The sequence below is a fragment of the Strix uralensis genome, chromosome 2 (assembly GCF_047716275.1).
Source record: "Strix uralensis isolate ZFMK-TIS-50842 chromosome 2, bStrUra1, whole genome shotgun sequence".
Taxonomy (NCBI): Eukaryota; Metazoa; Chordata; class Aves; order Strigiformes; family Strigidae; genus Strix; species Strix uralensis.
The window spans coordinates 110,729,330-110,751,473 of record NC_133973.1 but is presented as its reverse complement, the minus strand read 5'-3'; the positions used below and the strand labels follow the sequence as shown (position 1 = coordinate 110,751,473).

The window sequence follows — 22,144 nt, the reverse complement described above, 5'->3', positions numbered from 1 at the left end:
GGAGCAAGGAGGATCCCAGACCCTTCTACTCTGACCACCCATGCACTCTCCCACTAAAGCATTCTTATATGAGGACAAAGAGTTTGGCCTTCTGTACAAATCTTCTTGTATTTCACTAGAACACGTCCTTTCTTTTCCAGCCAGCCAGTAATGTAACATTAATACAAAGATGGCAGTAAGAAAGGTCCTAACCACAAGACTTTAAAGTACTTGAAACCCAGAACTGAAGGTGATAAAGAAATCAGTTCTGATATTGAGAGTGCTCTTGTGTGTTATGTTGCCTCACCATCCTTGATTTGATATCTTTGTCTTTACAACATAGATAACAGTGCTTGCTTTCATTAACAGCCTTCTAACTGTAATAGTCCATGAATGCAAATAAGGTCTAAACTCTGTAACTTCACACATAATTCACTGAATTCTTAAATCAACCCTTTCTGCTAGCTAATGGATGGGTCTGGGACACAGCCTTACTGCAAAACTCTGAAACCTATTATTACAGATCACTGAGCCTTCTTGTTCAAATAACAATTTTTTTGCTTAACAGTTTTTCTTTGAAGAATAGTACAAATGGTTATTTACTTTCAGCTTCTCCATCGGCAGATTTACCTCCATTGGGCAAAGACAGCACTAGTTGACTTTCAGCTATTGCATCCATTGACCGCCCATTGTGGGTTCCTGGAGGTTCCCTTGCATGGTAAGGTGGGGGTGGAGTTTCCACTATTAGAAAGAAGGAAAGAAAGAAAAGAAAGAAAAAACACCTAAATCAATACATTGGTAATTTCTCCCTGGCTTTTCCTGGTGAATACTTAACTTCTTCATCATTGTTTAGCTAGAGAAGGGCTGGAAACAGAGCACAAATCTGAACCTGACTGCCCTTCAGTCTCCAGATTAAGACCATTACATGTTCAGGAAGGACAGGAAGGAAGTGCTGCACTTGAAAGAGAGAGGAACAGTCACAACTGGGCCTCAAGCCTAGAGCGGTGTCCAGTCAAGCTCTCTGTTAACACCAGTTGTTACCCTAAGAAAGTAATGCAGTTTGATTCTTCAGTTCCAGAGTTCTCTTGCAAATTTAAAACTTGAAGAGGATGATTTAAGAACAGAAGCTAACTTTAATTGATCCTCTGGGAGAAAGCTCTTTTTCTTCACAGTTTATAAAAAAAGCCTACGGAAAGCCTTTAAAGCACTCTAAAACCAGAGTTGGCAAAACTCCCTCCAGATTTGTCCTTTGTACCTCTGTCCTACAAGGGAAGGCTGGGCCTCTTCTGGTTTGTTCAGTCTCACATCAAACAGCAATGAATGTGACAAAATTTATGGAGAAAAAGTATCAACTCACAACCTACCCAGCTCCTGATTTGTTTTATTTATGGTACAGTAAGCTAGAAAACAGAAGGTGACTCTATAGTGGGGATTCTCAAGAAAGACAGGAGGCTTTAGAAAGCCAAAGAAAAAGGGACTTCATTTTTGTATTAGAAAATGTCGAAAATCACTACATAAGCACTAAAAGCATGTAGTTTCATTCATTTAAACAGAAACTCAGTGGGCTTATGTGTAAATTACAGCCATATACAAGCTTGCAGGACTAAGGGTCTCTTTAAGAAGACCAGGGCTTAATTTGGTTCCGGGCTGAAATTTCCTCTTGTGTTTGAGATCTGTTGGCTGGCCCTCAAAAGAGAGCAACTTCACTCAGAGTGGATAAATGTGGACTGTCTCATAAGACAATCATTGAATCTTCCAAGTAAGGAATTTTATTTTATTTAAGGATTGATCAGGATTTAGAAATGTCATACACTATATCATATTTCTAACATATAGATGACATAACCCTCCCAAAGAAAATGCAACAAGCAAGAACAGTCAAACACAATTAAGGAAGAGTGGAAGAGAATACAAGTCACAGAAAAGAATATAATGTGGTTATACAGATATTTTTGATGTCTACACCCAAGCTAGTCACCATAAGGTCTCCTTATAGCCACTAAAGAAAAATAGGCACCTGCAGACATGGTGCATCTCACCTACTTTAGACATACACCTTAAGATGCAATGAATCTTGTTCTAGGAGTGCCTGTTTTTCTCCACTGATTACAGAGAGAGTATAGACAATTGCATGAGATGCAGAAATTTGCATTGTTGACATCTATATTTGGTCACACAATCCCACTCAAGGTTCTTGATGTCATTCCAGTTTGCTTTAGATAGTCTTCCATCCCTGATTGTTACACAGGCAAATTATGCTTATCAGCATGCTGTGTGCTGTGATATACTGAAGCTCAGGTTGAGCCACTTCCATTTTTAAGTAGCTTTGCAAGGTCCCAAGTTCGGTTAAATGCACAAGCCAGAGTCATTACGTAGTTACAATGGACCTGATTTACCTGTCAGGACCAGCTCCACTGAATCCAGCTTGGTTACACAGAGGTGCAAGAAAAAGATGGGAGAAGACAAACAAGTCCTACTACTTGCTGAAATGTTTCAATGTTGCCAAATGTGATTTAATCTGAAGTATAGATCTAGAGAAGAAATGAATGAAGGTCCATTCAATGAATAGAGAGGGAAGGAAAAACATCACACTGTCTTGAAAGTGTCCGGCTTAAAAGGAAGTTCAAAACTACGAATACCTTGTAAAAATAAACACCTTTCTTGCACTTAAAATCAACAGGCACATCATTAAGGACATTAACTTAAATGCTTTGTAGTTGAGACATTAAAACATTAAGTTACAAGATTCTGACCTGAATTCATCTTTGTGAAAAAGCTGAGATCATTGAATCTATTTGAGTTACGACAAAGTGCAGAAGTGAATCTGAACCATGTTTTGATATTAAAGCTAGCTCTCAGCTGTGTTGCATGATGCCTTCTTGGTATATTTAACAGCAAAAGCATAGTTAAATTCACAGGTAATTAGAGCAGTACTAAGTAAGGAGTTCAAAATGCAAACAATCTGAGTGACATAACCCTGTCGACCTCAGAACTGTGGAGCTGATGAAACACATTCCAAAGTCATAGGAATTTGCCTGGTGGCTTCACCAAGTGTTGGGCCAGATTGTTAAACACCTTACTTTCCTGAAGTTTATACCGTCTGGGATCACCATACACTAAAAAATATTTCTGTATACCAATTTTCCCATTTTATCCTGTCTCTCTTGATGGAGTTTCTAAAAGTCCCTACCCTGACCATCTCTTTTAGAGGCGCTTAACTTAGGTGTTGCAATTGCTCTTCTCCATGCATTGTATCAGAAACTTGGATGGGAAGCTTTAGGCAGAAGGTGGCCTGGTTCACCTGCTCCTCTCCTCAACTTTCCCCTTACAGTAATCATGAAATCTCATCCAGATACTTCTAGGAGTGGGATGACTATAACACTTAGTCCCTTCAGCATCTGTCTCAAGGACTGGAAGACAATAGGACACAGTCACAAGAAATCATGTTCCAAATCCATCCTGTCCAACAGTTCAATCTGTAGCTACAGCCTGGGGGGAGCACACGGAATTGGCACCTGACCCCAGGCCCTGGCAAGAACATGACTGCCTCAGTCAGGAAAGCTCATTCTTACCCGTGAGCTGATAGGGACTTCCTGGTCCAGAAGAGCTTCCTGGTGAGTTGGGGTAGCTGATGCTGTTAGGTGACTGGGAGAACATGTGGCTGGGTGATGACGGAAAAGGGGTGCATGGAGGATGCTGGAAGGAATCAGGATAGGTGGCATTGTGTGGCATCAGCGGCTCGCTGTGCAGAGAAGTGTTTCGAAACTTGGCGAGGAGGCTGAGGTGAGGGTTAAACTCACTGTGTCTTGGAACGAGTACAGGAGGTAGGACTGAAAATAAAAACAAGAACAGAAAATATCTGGTTAAAACTGCACTCCTGAAATTATATCTCTTTGTAAGTTAAAAAAGGCATATTCCATGCTGCCCAAATACTGCTGTCATTGAAGGGCAACAAACCCGTCCAAAACCAAGAACCAAAAGCTGATTCTTGGACCTTTTGTTTCCAGATTTGAAGCCAGTTGCAGCAATTCCATATGCAAAAGATGGACTCATTCCTGACTTGAGCAAGATACCATAAGGTTCACATGCACAGAGTCTTACAGAAATGCAAGTGGCACATTTCTCCATCTCAAAATTACCTATTCCTTCCTTCCTGAAAGACTGTACATGTCAGGAGTTTGCTAATTATTATCAACAGGATTTGCCAAAACCACAGACAAGTTTAATAATAATTAATAGTGCTCCACAATGCACTGCATATTTTACTATCAGTGTTTTACAGATGGTCAAAAGGAAGCACAGACCTGAATCTAGACACCAGATTTAAAAGGTTTTCAGGTACTTGAAAATGCTGCCAGATAGACAGTGGGATCTTTAAAAGGAAATGTAAATAGCAATTCAAATATTGCAGCAATATTAATTTAGCTCTTGCAATATAGTTAGAAAAGATCTAGCATGAGGAGGCAAATGTCAATGGTTGGTTGTTAAGTCATGAAAAACGCAGGTCAGAAAACTGAAATCCAAATTCATCCATGTAAAAACTGATCTAATAAAAGATATCAATTCTCTTCACAAACTGTCTTCACGTACATCTCATACTGTCAGTGCTGTTAACAGCACTGCTGAATTGAGAAACCTAAAGTTGACCCAAATTATTTTGGATTCTGACATATCAGGAGCAAGAGCAGAATTGGAGCCAAAACACTTCAAAAAACCTGACTAGTGAGTTACCTATGAAGATGCAGCCCTTAGGCTGGAACACAAAGAGGCTTGCTAAATAGTTCTGCATATGGGAGTTCAACTTGAGGCTTTAACTGGGTCCTCCATGGTCTTTGGGGGGGGAACAGCACCTACAATGGGTGATCCAAAATATCTCTATTAGTTACTAGCTCAAATAGTGCCTAATTATCTTAGTTAAGGCCTTAAACACAGGTAGGGAGAATGAATCCCCAGTTGCTATCGTGCAGATCTAAAAGCCACCAGAGAAGATAAGGAGGCAGTTCGAGTTGTTGTGACAAGGATAAATTGTCCCAACACAGGGAACAATTCAGCAGGCTTGTATTGATTGACCTAGTGTCCACAGTTCCTCTGGCCTAAAACCCAGCGGCATGTAATCTTTCAGTCTATCCTTACTAGCTTATGGAAACAAATAGCAATGTGTGCTTTTGGTTATAAATGCTGACAGGAATATATGGTTTGAACGTGTTTTAACATATTGTTTGGGCCCAAAAGCTCTGTCTAGGTAAGGCCAATTCTTTTTAGGTAGGTTAGCTAACAGCTTTTAATTACAGCTAACTCTCATTTATCCAGCATAATGAAAGAGTGGAATAATTGCTATAAAGTAAATAATATATAGATAATGCAAAACATGTGCATGAGAAGAGGCTGTAGGAACACCCTCCTTGGAGTGCACCCTCAGTGCACATCAACTGCTCAGAGAGCTGGGGCAGTTTAAGCAGGAGGAGGAGGACCAGTGCCTGGTACCAACGGCAGGTTTACAGCTTCTTGCTTGATGTAGCACTATGCTGAAGCTGGGACAGGGCTAAACCATGCTCCTGCCCACCCACTGGCATATACCATTTGGGAACCTGCCAGTCACCCATGAACTGAAGAACCAAGCCCTAAAGACATGTAAAAGATCAGACTGATGACAGGGGGTTCACTGCAGAAGTCATCTTGCCTGCCTGGAAACACAGGCACTGGGACATCTGTTAAGAGACTCTTCTCTGGCCCAATGCATTTCTAATTATATTCTGGCCAGCACAAGGATGGTACTTTGGAGACTACCTTCTTTCCTTTTGCTTCTGATATGCCGCTACCTGTGGGATGAAGACTTTGTTGCCACCCTCTTAAGTTCTTTGGTAGAGAAAGGTAATCTGCTTCTTTACCGCTTCTTTAGCTTTTTGCATTTCCTACGCTCTCCCGGTAGAACTCATACAGGCAATACAGGTATTCACATCTGAAATGCATTGCCCAGTCCCCCACAGATCTCTTCACAGCCAGTGGAGAGAAACAGACTCTTTTATTGCTCAGTTCATCTGCTCTATCCTGGGACAAGACCAGTACCACCACTGCAGATGTGGTTTTGGTGAGCTGGATCCCTCACATCCCATGCTCCTGTGAGCTGCTTCTGGAGTTTGCCTCTGCTGCTCCATGAAACTGGTATGATGCTTGCCAGGTCTGCTGTTGCTCAGCCAGCTCTGACCAGCAGCCTTAGAAAATGGGGAAGTGGTGATCCCTTTCCACCCAGCATAGGTGCTGAGCAAGGGACAGCTGTGCTACAGCAATGCCGTGCAGTGTTGGGAGGTTGGCACCTCGCTGTGGGTACCACTGCTAAGGAAGCAGCTTTCTTCAGCCCTGTCAGAACTCAGTGCAACTCTTTCTCTAAATGAAAGCTGAGAATCTGGATGTATGGACAGCACTTGCCAGGGAAAGCCTTTGACTCGCCCTGAGTGAGTCAGCAAGAGGAATTTTCAAGCCTTGAACTCCTTCCCAGCTCTGACCAGGGTACTCTTAATTTCTGCTCCGCTGTACAGTTTTTGCCACCTCACTCAATCTTTCCACTGACTGCTCTGTGGCTGCCTAGAGGCTAAAGCCTCTGTGGTGGTGAGGAATTCAGAGATTTTCTTGTTTGTGGCTAAAAAGTTCCCCAGAGGGCCTTGTTCTTTTGGTAACAGATGTCACTCTCCAGGGCTCAATCACTCTGAAGGAAGTATGACCAGAGGCAAAAAACTGGGTGACTGAGCGCATTGGGACCTGTCTGTCCTCATAATCTACCTGCGGTGCCTGCACTCAATGGGGTCCTTTTATTCTACTTGCTATTATTTTACTTTCTATCCTTCTACTATTCTTCTGCTTTCTATTTTTCTACTTACAATTCTCCACCAAGCCAGGGGTGGATCCTTCCTTCTATGCCTGCCCAAGTGTTGATGATTTTTGTTCAACTGAAGACAAATACAGTCATATCCCAAGTCCTGCCACTGCCCTTTCTGCACTAAGCTTCCTCCTATTCCTTTTAGCTGCAAAAGTTCTTGCTGGAAGTCTGTCTGTGCCCAGAGCCTGTGACTTCAGATGCTAGAAAGTAAACTATCTGCCTCACAGTTTAGTTCAGGTACAACATCCACACTACGATTTCTCACATAACAGCCCATCTTTGCAGACTTTATTACCTTTGGAGACCTCCCCTCCAGTAAGATCCATCTGTTCCCTGTATCCATGACCATTCACAAACACCAAGAACATGGCCAACAGTGAGATCATCAGGTGGTCTGCCAACTGGGAAGCAATTTTGCATTTTAGTCCCACTCAGGCTTGACGAAATCAGTTAGTCTAAGTCAAAAGTTCATTTAGGCTCCTGCTGTCTACATCAATGGTGCACACTAGAATTTGCAATATCTACACATGAATGATCTCATATAAAAATAACAGGGTACATGTTTAGGCAGCTTCTGTATTTTTCTGAAACTGCAGCTTCTCTTGACAACAAACCATTGAGACTTCTGACCAGCTCTTCAAGACAAAACAGTGAAGGGATCAGCAGAGCCTAACCACCATACCTATCTCCTTTAGGCTAGGTGGCCTAACCCCTCTCTGCAGTAGGATTTTGCACAAATAGAGGAAATATTTGCTTCTTTTTTCTAAATGGCACCTGCTGCTCAGCAGACCTGAGCTGAAGTCTGCTGGGGACACTGACAGCAGCAATAAAAGCTATGCATAAACTGTGCAGTGTTGGTCAGCATAGACTAGGATGTGGCTGGGCAGACTGAGGACACAGCAGAAGCAATGAATCTCAGACCAGAGCTTAAAGCTGCTCTCTAGTAATAGAAGTCTAGGGATCTGCCAGGCCATTAAAGAACGAGTGAAGCTCTCCCATCTTTGACCCAACTCATTCATTCTGAATAAAAGTTAACTGATCTGGTTGCAGAGTGGTTGACTCAGTAAGAGAGACTGCAGTGATGGAAAATGAGCCCCAAAAGGATGGACATTTGTATGAAAATAATACTGGCTTGGGGATTATAAAAAAATGCACTGCTGACTAATTTCATGGGTGGATTCTTTAGCTCCAGAGGATGAGACTCGGAGAATCTCACATAAGCCAAAGATCACCAACAGCCAAGATGCAGAAGATTTCCTGTAGTTAAAAGAGGACTGTTTAAACAGACTGGCATCTACATCAATTGCTCCCAGCCTTTTCTGTGGTGATCTCACTGCTACCACCTTCTTCTCTTGCCTCACTACCGCCTCCTCACAGCACTGCTTTCTGCCTGCCTCTGGCCTGGAGCTGCGTTACTGCCACTTGTAAGTTATCTCTCCTGCTGCTGCCCCAGCACACCTGAATAGGTTATACTTCTTGCTGCACTGACTCATCTTTAGCAGGGAGGAGACTCACTTGTGAGCTTCAGCTTCTAAGCTGTCCCCATAAGAACAGCGGTAGGAATGAATACAACAGCCCAAGAACAATTCCTGGGTCCTGTGGGGAACTGGCACAGCACAGTTTCCATCCTCACAGCTGCACTCTCTTTGACCTCAAAAACAAGGTGGTCACATCCAAAGTGCCCCAGGTGCCTCCTGTGGGCTAACCCCTGAACCCTGAGAAATGCTAGTCCATGTGAGTCCACATGGGTCAAAGCTGTGCCCAGGAGCATGCTACCAATTCAGCAATACTCAGACCTGCACTGTGGCCCCATCTCATTCACTAGCAGAGATGTAGTCAGTCTGCTGCAGAGACAAATGGTAGAGACATGTTCACAGCTGAAACCTTCTAAGTTTCAGGGTCAGAACAACAAGCTTTGGCAGCCACTTAGCAGCTGCTGGATTACCCCAGTACTAGCCTTTGTTAGCTGGCACTGAACAGATCAGGAGACCAGGGTTGAAAACAGCACTGTGCAGTGCTATCAGCTACCGCGCTGAGAAGACTCCATTAACCACACCAGAGTTACACCAGAAGAAATGAGAAGACACTAAAGACTGAAGCCTTCAAAGAGAAAGATACACAAAATGGGATATTTTATGAGCATATTTTCTTAGATTCTTGAAGAGTTTATTTTAGCAAGGCAGGAGATCATCTCTTTCCAGTGAAAACTGTTGACAACAAGCACCACTCACTGCAGCTGTAAAATTTTAGTTGTGACAATGTTTACAGCAGTTGAGATACAACTTCAAAATGACAGCTCTGCTGCAGTGGAAGGATGATCAGAAAAGTGAGCAGCCCCTGTTTAACAATTGTTAACAAATGTCCTTCCCTTATTTCATCTGTGTGAAAAGAAGCATCCCACAGTTCACTTTTCTGATCCTAATGTCACCACAGAGTAAAGTTCATGCCAGACAAAGACTAATCACAGAATAATAAGTATATACTTACCAACCATATCCATTAGTAAATTAAATTACTGTGATTTTTGGCAGCAAGGGAGAGCTAGGTTAGACATTAGAAATCATGTTGAACTGTAAGGATAGCAAAGCAATAGATTCACTTGCCTGGGGAGGTTGTGGAGGCTCTACCACATGAGATTTTTAGAGCTCTTTAGAAAAAGATTTGTCAGGAATGTACCTGGTAATTTGGTTTGGTTTGGGAGTAGGGGCAGAGGAGAACAGGATAACTGCTCAAGATCTCTGTCAGCCCTACTTTCTAAGATCCCTATAGAAGGCAGGATTGAACAGTATAACTTTTTAACAGCTGTTTCACTGACACAAAGCCCAATTAAACGACCCTTCAGTGAGGTCATAAGTTTTCAGTGCTGATCAAATCCAGTCTAAAGAGGTTCATCACTGGAAAAAATTCAGAGTTTTATGGGAACTTGGTGGGTTTATTTCACATAAACTATTTATTTAGGTAAGTAAATCCCACTGAAGGCAGGCCACCAGGCATTTTAGGTAGAATCAACTGACCTGGCTTCATATCCGCAGCAAAATAAGCTATCTTACTGCAACTCTAATCTGCAAAGAGAGAGCTAGTGATACATTTTTCCTGTGGATCAATGAGTCGATTGTTGGTTTTCAGACAACGAGACATAAATCTAGCCAGGGTGGTAAGTCTACGATGGTGCCTAGACTTCATGTAAATGGACACCAGTTTGCAGGGGGGCAGTTCAGAGGGCAGCCAGCACCCATGCCCATGGGGCGAGGCTCGCTTTCAGCACCCTGGACAAGATCCAGGTGCCCCTGGGGGTCCGATGGGAGCAGACCCCACGGGTCGGGCGCTCCTGACTCCCCTCTTACTGCTGACTGATGGAGCTGTGATGCCACCAGGCAGGGGAAGATCCAGGATCCTTCCATCAAAACAAAATCTGCCTTTTCAGATTTCAGAGCACAACTCAGTAGGATGCACCAAGACTAGACCTGCCAGTGCAAGAGCTAATAGAAATGTGAATCATTTGCAGATGATATAATTACCTGGGGTTTCCACCCGCCGGTAATGGTAGGGGTTAATGCACACTTCTTTCTGTTTTGAGCCAAACGGGAACTCACAACATTCCAGTGGTTTCAACTCATGGTGAGATTGTAAATCAGGCCAGCGCCACACTCTGCAGTATATGACATGGGGAAGCCCCTTGCGGTGAGACACCTGCAGCCGCCCATCCAAGGAACGTGGGATCGTGACACATTTACTGGGCTGACCTGGACAGCTCAGAGCCCTTTCCAGTTCTTCCATGGCACCTTTTTTCTTCTTTAACTTCTTCACCAAGGAATCAACAGCTTTTTCTGCCCACTTTTCCTCTTCATCTCCTTGTTTCCAGCCCAGCAGCCTTTTCACTGCAGGACTGGTGAAGGAGAACAAGGAACTGATAGGGGTGCTGGAGTGCATAAGAAGCAGGGGTTACACACGAGCGTCAACGGAAGCACAAATTGCTCTCCTGCCTTGCAAGGCTTGCACGGAGTTTCAATATTGAGATGGATGCTTCCTTCAATGAAAGGTTCTTCCACACATATGTTTTTGTAGTCTTAGCCACTGGTTACAAGTAGTCCAACAGGGTGGGCCTCAGAACTTTCCAAACATCAAGAAACTGCTGATGAAGCCTGGAATAACAACACAATACTTAGTTAGGCTTCACACACTCCTTTCATTGTTCCTTCAATAAAATCTTTTCAAAGAGAAATTATTAAAAATGTGCATTTAATTTTCAATGGTTTTCTGTTTGGTTTTTGCTGTTTATTTTGGGTCCAAGCCTCTTCTCCCCACTACCCTCCACAGTCATTTTAGAGTTGGACCTCAGAAAGCATTAAGTGTCCAGTCACTTCAATTTCTGTTTAGAATTTAATGAACTAGGCAAATTGTTGGGGTTATATTTACTATAAAAGAAAATGTACTCTTTTTTTTATGGTGATAGCTGTAGGTTCAGCTCAAGCATCTTCTATGAAATTAAATCTGTAATATCAAATTTTATGGAAGTAATGAGTAGAATATTTCTCTGATTTCAACTCCCTCTCTGCCCCTCCAATCTCACTCTACTGTCAAGAGTTGTACAATACTAACTGCAAAATTAATTTAGAATTCAGCTACTCCCAGACTTCCTTTAATGACTTTGAAAGATCTATCACTGTTCTCTAAGCTTATTTACATTTTCTGACATGCAAGAGAAATACCTTGTTTGCCTAGCCAGTCTGTTTTGCTCTCTCTAACAATTCACAGTTTTTTGGATGAAAATCACAGACTTTTGGACACGGTTTGTGCTGGATGGATCCTGAGTTACTTCTGCTAGGAGTTGCTACATCTGACAAAGTCCAACAGAAAGAGTTTAGTTCTTGAGGGTTTTTCTTTTTTATTTTTTTTTTTAAATGTAGCTGGAGCCAGTCTAATTTTAGCTAAAAATGACATATTTCCACTGACTGGAACTCTGAGGAAAAACGTCCTTGTATGTCAAGCTCTTTACTGCTTTAACTATACTTCATGGGCCCCCTGTACATACCAAGCCCAAAAGTCTGAACTATACAGATGGCACATAAAGCAGAAGGTGGGGGCAGTTTCTAAATGGATGCCTCCAGAGAAGCAGCTCGATGACTGCCCTACTCCACCCTTGTTGAAGGACTTGGGTCCTTCTTGCCCTCCACCAGTAAAGGCCTGGACGTAGTCCTCAGCACTGCTTATATGCAGCCACTGAGGAGACAGATGTTGCCTAGTGTTGGGAGCAGCAGGGCTTCACAAACCATATTATTTTGCAGTTTCCTTAAATGCACAGCTCTTGTAAGAGTTCAAAGGGCACCTGGGGACACCAAGAGCAGGCACAGGCACAACATATTGAGACAGGAGGTCAATCCAAAAGACTGGTTCCTTGGCATAGTCTGATACCCTCAGCATCACACAGCTCTGGAGCATGCCACAGGGTAAGCACACATGGTCCAGGGCATCAGAGCCACCTAGACAACATGCAGTGTTTGCTGAGGGCCAATGACCACTCAGAGCCGTCTTCCTCCTAGCCCTTCTGTTTTGTTCTCATGCCTATTCCTCTGCCCCACTGCGTTACCCTTTAAGATGCCCAGCACCCTGAGAAGTGCAGATACATGTAAACATAAGGCACTTTTTCCCTTCCTCCATGAGAGCAGCAATGATGAGGGCAGGGGCTCAAATTCCCAAAATGCATTCCACAAAGCCAGGGAGATAGAAGCACTTGGTCCCACAGAAGAGAAAGCATAAAAATGACACTTTGGCATGTCACAAGCCCCAGCAGCAGCTGCTGTTACCCCAAGAGATTCATATTCCAAGCACCAGTGAACAGGAGGCTACATGAAAATATGTATGGAGGCACTACAAAACTGGAAGAGCAGGCACACCTTGCTTCAGGCACCCATCACAGCACTGAGCTCTGGCTTATGCAATTTCTACATTATCAATCTATGTGTACATCCAGTTGTCCTCAACTGTCAAGAGAGGGTCTTGACAAGAACACAGCAGAAATCCCCTCACTCGCACCATTCAACAATCAGTGATCAATTCCACAGAGCTGCTCAAACTTGTCCCACCATGCAAAGAGAAACTTCAGATTCCAGATTTTTTCCTCACTCTGTATTAGTAAAAATTGAATGACCTCGAACACTTAACTGGATAGTTACAAATGCCTCTTAGTCAAAACCGAAGTCTATTCCAAACACTTAGAGGGTACATGTGAGAATGAAGTAAGTTCAGAATGATTTATCACAGGAAAAAACCCTCAAGCTGCTTGTAAAACATAATGTGGATAAAATTTAAGCAGACAACCTCCAGCCTTTGTGGGAGCAGGCTCAGACTACAGAGCCCAGCACCAGCCCCATCTAGGCATCCCATGCAGTGGAGGTGTCTGTCCCTTGCTGTCCCAGTTAGAACCTGTGGAGAATCTACCACGGCACTGCTGTCATTGCCTGGTGGCACCAAACCCCATCCTCACACGAGAAAATGAAACAATGCCAGGATCTCTGTGGATCAGCCCTGAAAGTAGAAACAGGAAGCAAGGAGAGCCTGGGATGAAAGCCCACAGGACCAGCAGTGGTGTAAAAGTCTCTACTCCAGGCTGAGAGGGAAAATGGCTCACACTTCTTATCTGAGGGGGTCTCCTGGGTGTTAGCATGTGTAAACAACTGCTCCTGATAAGTTAATGCAACATTACAATCATCAGATATGAAAACATACATGTTCACATAAAAGTATTGTCCTGAGATTTTCTTTTCCATTTTGACGAAGGTTTTAAATAAACACATTAATCTCGTTTAGTCAAATTAAATAACTCAACAGTGACATCAGTATGAGTCTGAGTACTATTGTTGCTAGTGGGAGAGTTGCCAAGACTATGTGTATAAAAGCAAAAGCCGTGCTTTGCAGACCATGTGATGTAGTCTCAGATAAGTACATTGCACAATTTCCTACCACGATCCCCCCAGTTTCTTCTAAAATATTTTTTTCCCCAAATTTAACTAACATACAAACTAAACAGCTTTCAAATAATATTATCAAAACATCCTAGTTTAATGTTATTAAATTACATAATACTGCACACTATTCAGCAGAATAAGCCCTGTGTTGCTAGGCTGAGATACTCCATTATGAAACACCTAGGCAGCCATTCTCCTCCATGGCTGTAATCATAGAGGTGTCGATTCACAGTTTAACAATCTTTCAGGACAGCAGTTGCTTAAGCTGTATGCCTTTTGTAACAGGCAACTTGCCTACCCAACTGGAAACTTCCAACATTGAAACATTTCAAAACCGTGTTTGATGTGTTTTCTGTGCTGATGATCCATCATGTTTCTCGATGCTCCTCACTTTAGAGTAGCAGCGGGGAAGGAAGTGTTAGAGTTTTGATCCATATCCACAGCACACGTATCAAGCCCTGGGCCATACCATGATGGAAGTTCTGGTCTGATCACCTGTGTCTCCCTCAGTGACAGTATGATGTGCTATCGTGAGTGTAAGTCAGGCATCATTCAGGGTACATCCCTAACATGATTGCCTCCTCTGGGACTACAAGGAAGCTTTGTCTATCTGTCAGGTGACTGGACAACACCAAACACAGTCAATCTTCCATGCTGTAAATCTTTATTCCATCACCGAGTTTAGCCTAAGGTCTGAAGTTTGCTTTAGGGAAGAGGCAGAAGAGTTATGGCACGTGAGCATGAACCCACCCTTTCGTTTCTGTGGTCTGCAGGATAAGGTGGGACTGGAAATGCTTCAGCCCAGTTCACTGGCTCCATTCTCCCTAAACACAGGGTGTCTGCCTTAGCTATGGCTACACTACTGCTGGGGAACATTTCTGGGTATGGAAACTTGATTATCTACAGCATAAATTATTACCACAGTATCTGGAACGGCTTTGGTCTGTGCCAGTAGCACTCTCCCAAATAACTCTTGTGTTTAGTTCAGGAGTTAGCAGGGACATGGGGTAACTCCTAATAAGAAGTCTGCATAGAGCCACCCTGTTTTGGAGCGCAAGACAGCCGTTTTATGGAAGTGAACCTCTCCATCCCAGTTGGCCTCAAGGCCAAGAAGAGTACTTGGCATGTTTAATCTATTAGTATGGAAGCAGCCTTTCAGTAGAATTTACTTGGCCACATAAACATGTTCAAATTGTTGACACTCATATCTGACCTACTCACACTCAAGTCCCTAAATACCTACTTGAGAAAAACAGGTGTGTACATGGCATGGACCATTCCACCTCAAAGGAAACAACTAGAAAAAAAATAGCAAAATCAGGCACTGCATACAGCTCATGCTGAGTGAGATGAGTCTCACCTCAAGTCTGAATGACTACTAGGCTATGACCCAGCAACATGGACACAAAAGTGAAAGGGACTAGGATACCTTCTCCTGCTCCTAAGTCCATATTTCACCCTCCAGTGTAGAATTAGCTTGCAGGTCCTCAGGTCAACAGGAGTATGTTCCTCCAGGAACTTCACTACAGTAATTTCCATTGTGCTACTAAAGAGCCTGACACACCGAGAGCAGAGAAAAGCAGATGGAACACCATCACTGTGGGCTTACTGTTTCCTAACTGGAGCCAGGTCCTGCTGAAGTCAGTAAGAGGGTTTCCAAAGCTCATGGAAATTAAACATGTCCTCCTCTGTGTCTCCCGTGGCAGCATGCTGATGCCTCCACTATGGAAAGATTTTAGGAAATTTAGAATTCATTTGATGTAAAAAGGATCCACTGTGTCGGGGAAGACTTGCATCACCCATCAGCAGAATGTCTGTGCAGGCCAACATGCTGATGAAGGTCCCTCTAATTCAATTCCCATGGGCACAGCAGCGAAATTGTACCAGTCCTAGTTACAATTCGCTCTAAGGTTTATGCAGAAGTCAAAAAGGAAGACTGCATGGATGCTAGTGAAAACAGGCGTAAAACACAACTGGGTAAAAGCACAGTGTCCATCCTCCCTCAAAAGCGAATGTGTGCACATGTGTGTAAGCACAGGTGTATGTAGATGTGTGTGTGCATCTCATCTCAGAATAAACCTCCAAGATGCTGTCTCCCTCAGAGTGCCTGCCCTGGCTAACTGAGCTGTGAGAGGAGTGGCTATCAGTCTCGAAAATGGCTGACATCATCAGTCTTGCTGTCACTGCAACAGCTAAGTAAGGCCACAGAGGGACATTTCTCAGAGGGTCGTCTAGACATAAGCTGTGCAGTTCTTGGAGATGCACGCAGCTGGAAAATGGAGTAGTAAGACAATTATATCTGGAAGTCTGCCGCTCGATGACTAAATCACAACAGAGTTGGAAAGGAGAAAATTATTTCAGTCAAACAACGTAAAGAGGAATGCTGTGAACATGCACTTGGTTAGTTATTTTTACCTAGCATTGACTTGGTTATTTCTACCTACTATGAAAGACAGAAGCATGAGAGTTTTCTCAGTGTAACTGAGTCTTGATTTGGTTTCAAAAGTGCCCAGCTGGCAGCAGCCAGTGTGCACCCAGGGCTGGCAAAGCACTTCCTGGGTCACATCATCACTGCCACTCGCTATGGGGATCTTCCACACCTTAGCAGGGGAAAGGGTTTAAAAATAAATAAATAAACAAACCAACAAAAGTGTTTACAAATACTTGGCCCTCAAATGAGCAAGGGATCCCACCAGCCTTGCTCTGGGCCTGCTCCCACACCCTGAGCCCAAAGCACCAACCCTGACACCAGGGTTTTGCAGGCACAGTAGATCAGAGCTGGGCAGGAGAGGTTTCACACGTGCATTCACTCCGAAAGAGCAGTGTGGAAGTGCACGCCTGAGCTGCACAGCTACTGCTGGTGCTTCAGTAACCAGCTCATGGCTTGGGAACGGTGGCCACATGTTACTCTTGGTGCATGTAAATCACTTGAAAAGACTCATGTTCCACTCGTGGCACCCACAATATCATTTGGGATCCCTTGGGGCTTCTTGCTGTGCTTGGGACCTGCCAGACAAGGGTGCTGTTATGAACCTATCTGAAACCACTGTCTTTTGCACTCAACAAAATACAGTGAATGAATTATTCATTACAATGTTACCAAGTTCTTCCACAACCACAAAACCTGACACCCAAGGTTTTAATTAAATGGGATGTAAAGAAGGTTGTTCTTTTTTTTTAATTAAGAAACTAAATTTCTTCCTGGTTTGACCCTGGACTGCTCCAATTGAAAACAGCTGCAATGATAGGAGGTAAAGTATATGAGACTCAAATTTGTCCATGTTTCACACAGCCCTGGCAACATCTCATTGTTTATTCCTATAAGCTTAAATGAATAATGAAAACTTCTGAAACTAATTTTCTCCGTTTTTTCCAAGTATGTTCTGAAAGCCCTTCTACATTGAACTTTATGTGAAGACATCAATATCAAAGGGCAAATCTCACAAGGCTTCATGCCTCTCTGGCCATCTGTCCACATTGTGGAGTCTTCACCAAACTTACTGCCTCCCAGATAAAATAAGGACAAAATTTGATGCCAGTGCCTAAAAATCTATGACATCCAAATAATTTATCTGAGCTTGTGGAATCATTCAAATCTTATCTCATCTACTCAGCATTGTTCAGCTTCTCTTGACAGTAGTAACACCTTCTCATTTGATATAAAGAAGGAAAGATTCAAGTATATAAGCTGCACACCTTAACACTGGTACAGAAATTTCCACAGATCAAACACTTGCAGATGTGTTTAAGAGGCGTTAATTCCATCACAAAAGAAAATTAAGTACCCAGCTCACTTTTGGTATGCCCACAATGCCTGACTGGGAAGGGATGTACCAATTCCTGCGGTGGGACCGCTCTGGGTGAGCACATTGACAGATGCTTCAACAAAGCTTTATTAGTGTGACTTAAGATGGGGAGAACAGAGGGGCATGGACATGGTAACAGTACGTCAATGTGCAAAAGGCTGTTGCAAGCAGGATAGGGGCAATCTGTCTTTCATGTCCACTTGAAGAAATGGGACATAGGTATAAGGTAGCTATGCACTGGGATAGTTATTGCTGCTGGAGGTCTGTGAGTGCCAATTACACAGCTTTCTTCAAGAATAACTGTGCTGGCCTTGGGGAGGAAGAAGGGACTGGAAAACCCCTTGAGATGAGCCCTTCTGACCCTATGTCCCCTGCTATGACCAAACAAAAGAGCCCCTCTCTTCAGGTGCAGCACTAGGCTAACGTGGCTACACTGGCTTTGGCTCCCAGGTTACGTGCATGCTGCTGCTCAGGGTAAACACAAACCAGAGGGCTAGACGTTCTCACTGATTTTTGCCTTTGAAAATCTCCCACAATATTTGAAGACACCCCACAAAATTACCACAATCAAAGTCTGTGCAAAAATATGAAACCGGACCAATTTATCACTGTGATCTCTCTTTGACTGCACTTCCTTCCTTGGTATTAATTTTTAAAGGAAACCAGCAACTGTGATGTTTATATGGAGTGAACTGCACTGTGTTCCCTGGCTGGGCCACACTGAAATTTCTGAGATGCAATCCCACAGGGACACATCCTCTTCTCTGCCCCACACCCTGCTCCCCGCAGGCAGGAGGAAGACCCATGCACCCATTCCCTGCCTTATCCTTTCCTGTGGCTGCCTTGCTCAGGCTCAGACCAGCAGCCCTGAGGAAGACCCCCTCTCCCAGCTGCCTTCCTCCCACAGAGCCAGAAGCTAAGGAGCACACACCTGCCATGGAGGACCACAAGGATATATTTGTGGGAGAAGGCAGGAGGCAGTGGGATATGATGGGGAGGAGGTGCATCAACCTGCCCTGGGGAGCCAAAATGTCTTCTCATGGCTCTGGTTATCCCCATTTTATAGACAGTCGGTCCTGCATTCCTCACATACCCACCATTCCCAGAGAAACTGTAGCAAAGCCCATCAGTGTTTCTAAAAATGGAACGGTTGGAAATACGCAAAAAATAGAATTCCTGCTTTTAAAATAAACGCTGACTCGTCTCTAATACAAAGCATGTAGCCAAGTGCCTCCAGAACAAACACTTCACAAAGGAAGAAGGGGACTAGAAAAGAATTTCAGCTTCATTGCTAGCCTAAAGTTTATATCCACACTAATCGGATCCTGTAATCCTCGTTATCAATCACTGGCATTCTTGGAGCCATTCCCAAATACCCATTTTAGGAAAAGGATTTGCTTAGAGTTAGACATTAAGAATGTTGTGAATAAGGATACATCTAAAGAACAACTACTCCACCAAGGATGTGGCGCTCAAGTCTGATGGGAACGTATCCTGAAAGTTTAGTGTCTTAAACTGTTAGAAAGGAATGCACTTTTGGAGCTCTGGTTGTACATTTACAGTGCACAAAGGATAAAGCAAATGTTCTTGTGTTGTATGGTAGCACATCCCATCTACCTAACAGGACACCTGAAGGCCAGCTGGGTGAAGTTCAGCACAGTGCTGAATACCTTCATTTCCTGAGGGAATGCACAGAACTGACAGGAAGCTGGCAGATCTGCAAGGTCTGCTCCCAGTGATGGAAACTTTGGTACCTGGTTCTCCCCATGCAAGGACTCATGCTTTCGAGATCTGCTGTCTAGTTGTGCCAGGTATCTAATGCCACAAAGTCAGAGACAACCTGTGACATGGAGAGTTAGCTGGGGAGTCTGTTGCCTCTAAGCACCCCACGCTGACAGGGCACCACCAGCCATGTTCCTAGCTGTAGCCTGGCATGGAGGCTCCCTGCCTAACACCCAAGGTCCCAGAGAGAAACATCTGGGAGGTCTGCCTGAAGGGTTACTAACTCAGTTACAGTGTTAACACAGCAGACACCTTTTGCAGAACATATAGCATCACACAGCTTGGCAAGTAAAATATAGTTCAATAGATCATTTAGATAATCAGTAAAATACTCAAAAGGAAGAACTTCCAGACGTGCTTCCTCTCTGACTGACAGCAGACCTGGAGAGGGAGCAGCAGTCCTGCTGGCCACCTCTCCTTCCTCCCAGGTGAGAAAGCCTGACCAAGTGCATATGGGGGCATATGTGTCACATACAAAAGGCTTTCCATATACAACATGTTAGCAGTTTTCCATGGAATCACATTAGCATTTCATCGTGTTCAAACCATATCACATTCAAAGCTGTTTTTTCTAAAAGGCTTTCATTCTGCATCACTGTGGGAAATTGCTAATGCAATAAGATTGACATAGAGGTTCTCCTGCATGAACATCCGCAGTAATCTGTGCTAATTGAGCCCTCAGTGGCTTGTGAAACCCTGCAGGGGGGAGGAAGGGTGGAGCATCCAGAGGGCTTACGTCTTGAAGAACTGCAAAAAATAAAGAGTGTGGAAGTCAGGTAAGCACTAACATTAGTGTGTTTTATCCATTTAAAGATCTGATTCAGTGGCAGGGATTGCCTTGGTCAAGGGGCCAATGCTCCCAAGCAACATCACTGAGGCACTTTTCATGAAAAATATCTGGATATGCTTGGACTCCCTGTGGAAGTTATTTCACAACAGGACTAAGAACAAAAGGAGTAAGAACTTGTCTATCTAGTTCCCTCCTGTGGAGGGAAAGGAGGAGACGGCTGGCCATTCCCAGTGACTTCAGCTGAAGATGTGGGTGCTCAGCTTCTCTGTAAACCAGAACACTTGCTTATAAGATTAAACAGGCATCATATGCCTACATTTGAGCCTGGGAGTATAAAATGAGGGCTAGATTCTCTTTAGCGTGTAAGATGGCATGCCATGCTAACAACCAGCTTCAGAAAACACTGAGCAAAAGGCAGAAATAGGGCCCTCAGTCTTTAAAAGAAACCTATGTCTCTTCTGCAGACCCAACCCAGGAGTCTGAGGAATACCCCATCTCTCCAGGGCTGTTTCTCCCCTTCCTCTCCCTTCCTAGCACTCAGGTCTGCTCCATGCAGCCCCTCCAGCCCAAGAGTCCCAAGCAGGTTACCACCAAGAAGCCTTGGTCCCACCATCAGTCCTGTAGGACGTGCAGCAGGGCAGGCATGGGAGCCACAGGCTGCTGCCTCGCACAGGAATAAATTTTGGTTTCTCTACTCTAGATGTCCCTGCGGAGGCCTCATGCCCTGTATGAAGTAATTCAAGATCTGTTGATGAGAGAGAGATAAATTAGCTACCTCATATGTGCTGCAGGGTAAGAAACTGAACGTTGGCAGCTGGGCAAAAGTAATTTGACGGAGACAAGTAGGTTTGGATAGGCCAGGCCAGCAAGTAACTGTAAGGGAGTCTTGAAAAGCCATGTGAACTGCTTGTGCCTCTGGTCAGTTCTGCACCTACTGGGCAGTGTGTGGGATCGCATCCTGCCACAGGCCTCTGGGTAAATGGTTTTCCCCTCAGGTCCTCGATTTCTGCATCTGTCATACAGGTACCCTGATGGGGACAGCTTTGTAAAGCACTATGAACTCTTCTGATGAGAAATCCTGCACAGGAATGCTTAAAAAAAAAGAAGGATTTTTTGTTAAGGAAAGGCACGGCAAGAAAACACACACAAAAAAGATTAAGTATTGTTGAAATGTATTGACCTCACTTGCAGGGTTATTTGCGTTATAAAGGATTCTTCATTAGACGGAGCTTTGCTATTAGCAGACACCACTTTCTGGACAGGATACTACCACCGCCAGCTCTCTGCCTGCTGTTCTTCACAGCACAGCTGCATGACCAAGTACACCACCAGACCGAACAAACACAGAATAACCGTTATCAAGAAATGGCCAATCTGCCTCCTATTGTAGCCAGGTAATGAGGGTGAAAGGAAGCCTGAAGCAGAACAAACTGTAATGACCCAAGAGTCTGTTAAATTTTCTTTTCTCCTCATTTCTTTCTTTCAGTGGACAGAGAGTTTGAGGCCAATAGTTCTGGGGAACTCTGGAAGTGGGGAACATTTTCAAAGCCTAAACAAAGACCAGGCATATTGAGAGACTCCAGAACGGGAGTCTGCATGGAGACGTTCCAGAAAGAAAAGAAAAAGACGCATGATTTTGGCAGGGGTCATGCTGACTGGGAGCACAACGTAGGTGGGAGAAAAGGGCTTGTTGGGAAACGGGAGGTTGCAGTATCAAGCTGGAAGGTTGCCACAGTGTGGACTAATGCTTTGGCAGCTGCAAACAAAAGGAAGGAGGAATGTAAGAAGTAACATGAAGAAAAAGTGTCAAGAGATATCTGGGAGTACCAAGACCTGTGAGGAAACAGAACAGTCAAAGATGATGCTAAGTTTGGCAGAGGGGACGATGGTGATGCTACCGACAAGGAAAAAGAGTGGGAAGGAAACAAGTTCTGGAGAGAAGGATGTG

General features: G+C 43.9%; 1 protein-coding gene across 2 annotated transcripts in view; it reads right to left on the bottom strand.

Moving 5' to 3' along the window:
- The window catches only part of SMAD9 (SMAD family member 9), a 43,275-nt gene that overhangs the window by 17,724 nt on the left and 3,407 nt on the right, over positions 1-22,144 (bottom strand). Inside the window, exons 2-4 of one of the 2 annotated variants that reach the window (XM_074859803.1) lie at positions 10,372-10,995; positions 3,552-3,809; positions 583-720 (exon numbers count right to left, since the gene is read on the bottom strand). In XM_074859803.1, coding sequence (XP_074715904.1) covers positions 583-720; positions 3,552-3,809; positions 10,372-10,783 — 808 coding nt within the window. In that variant the 5' untranslated portion in view covers positions 10,784-10,995. The remainder of the gene's footprint in view (positions 1-582; positions 721-3,551; positions 3,810-10,371; positions 10,996-22,144) is intronic. The other variant, XM_074859804.1, reaches the window with a different exon arrangement.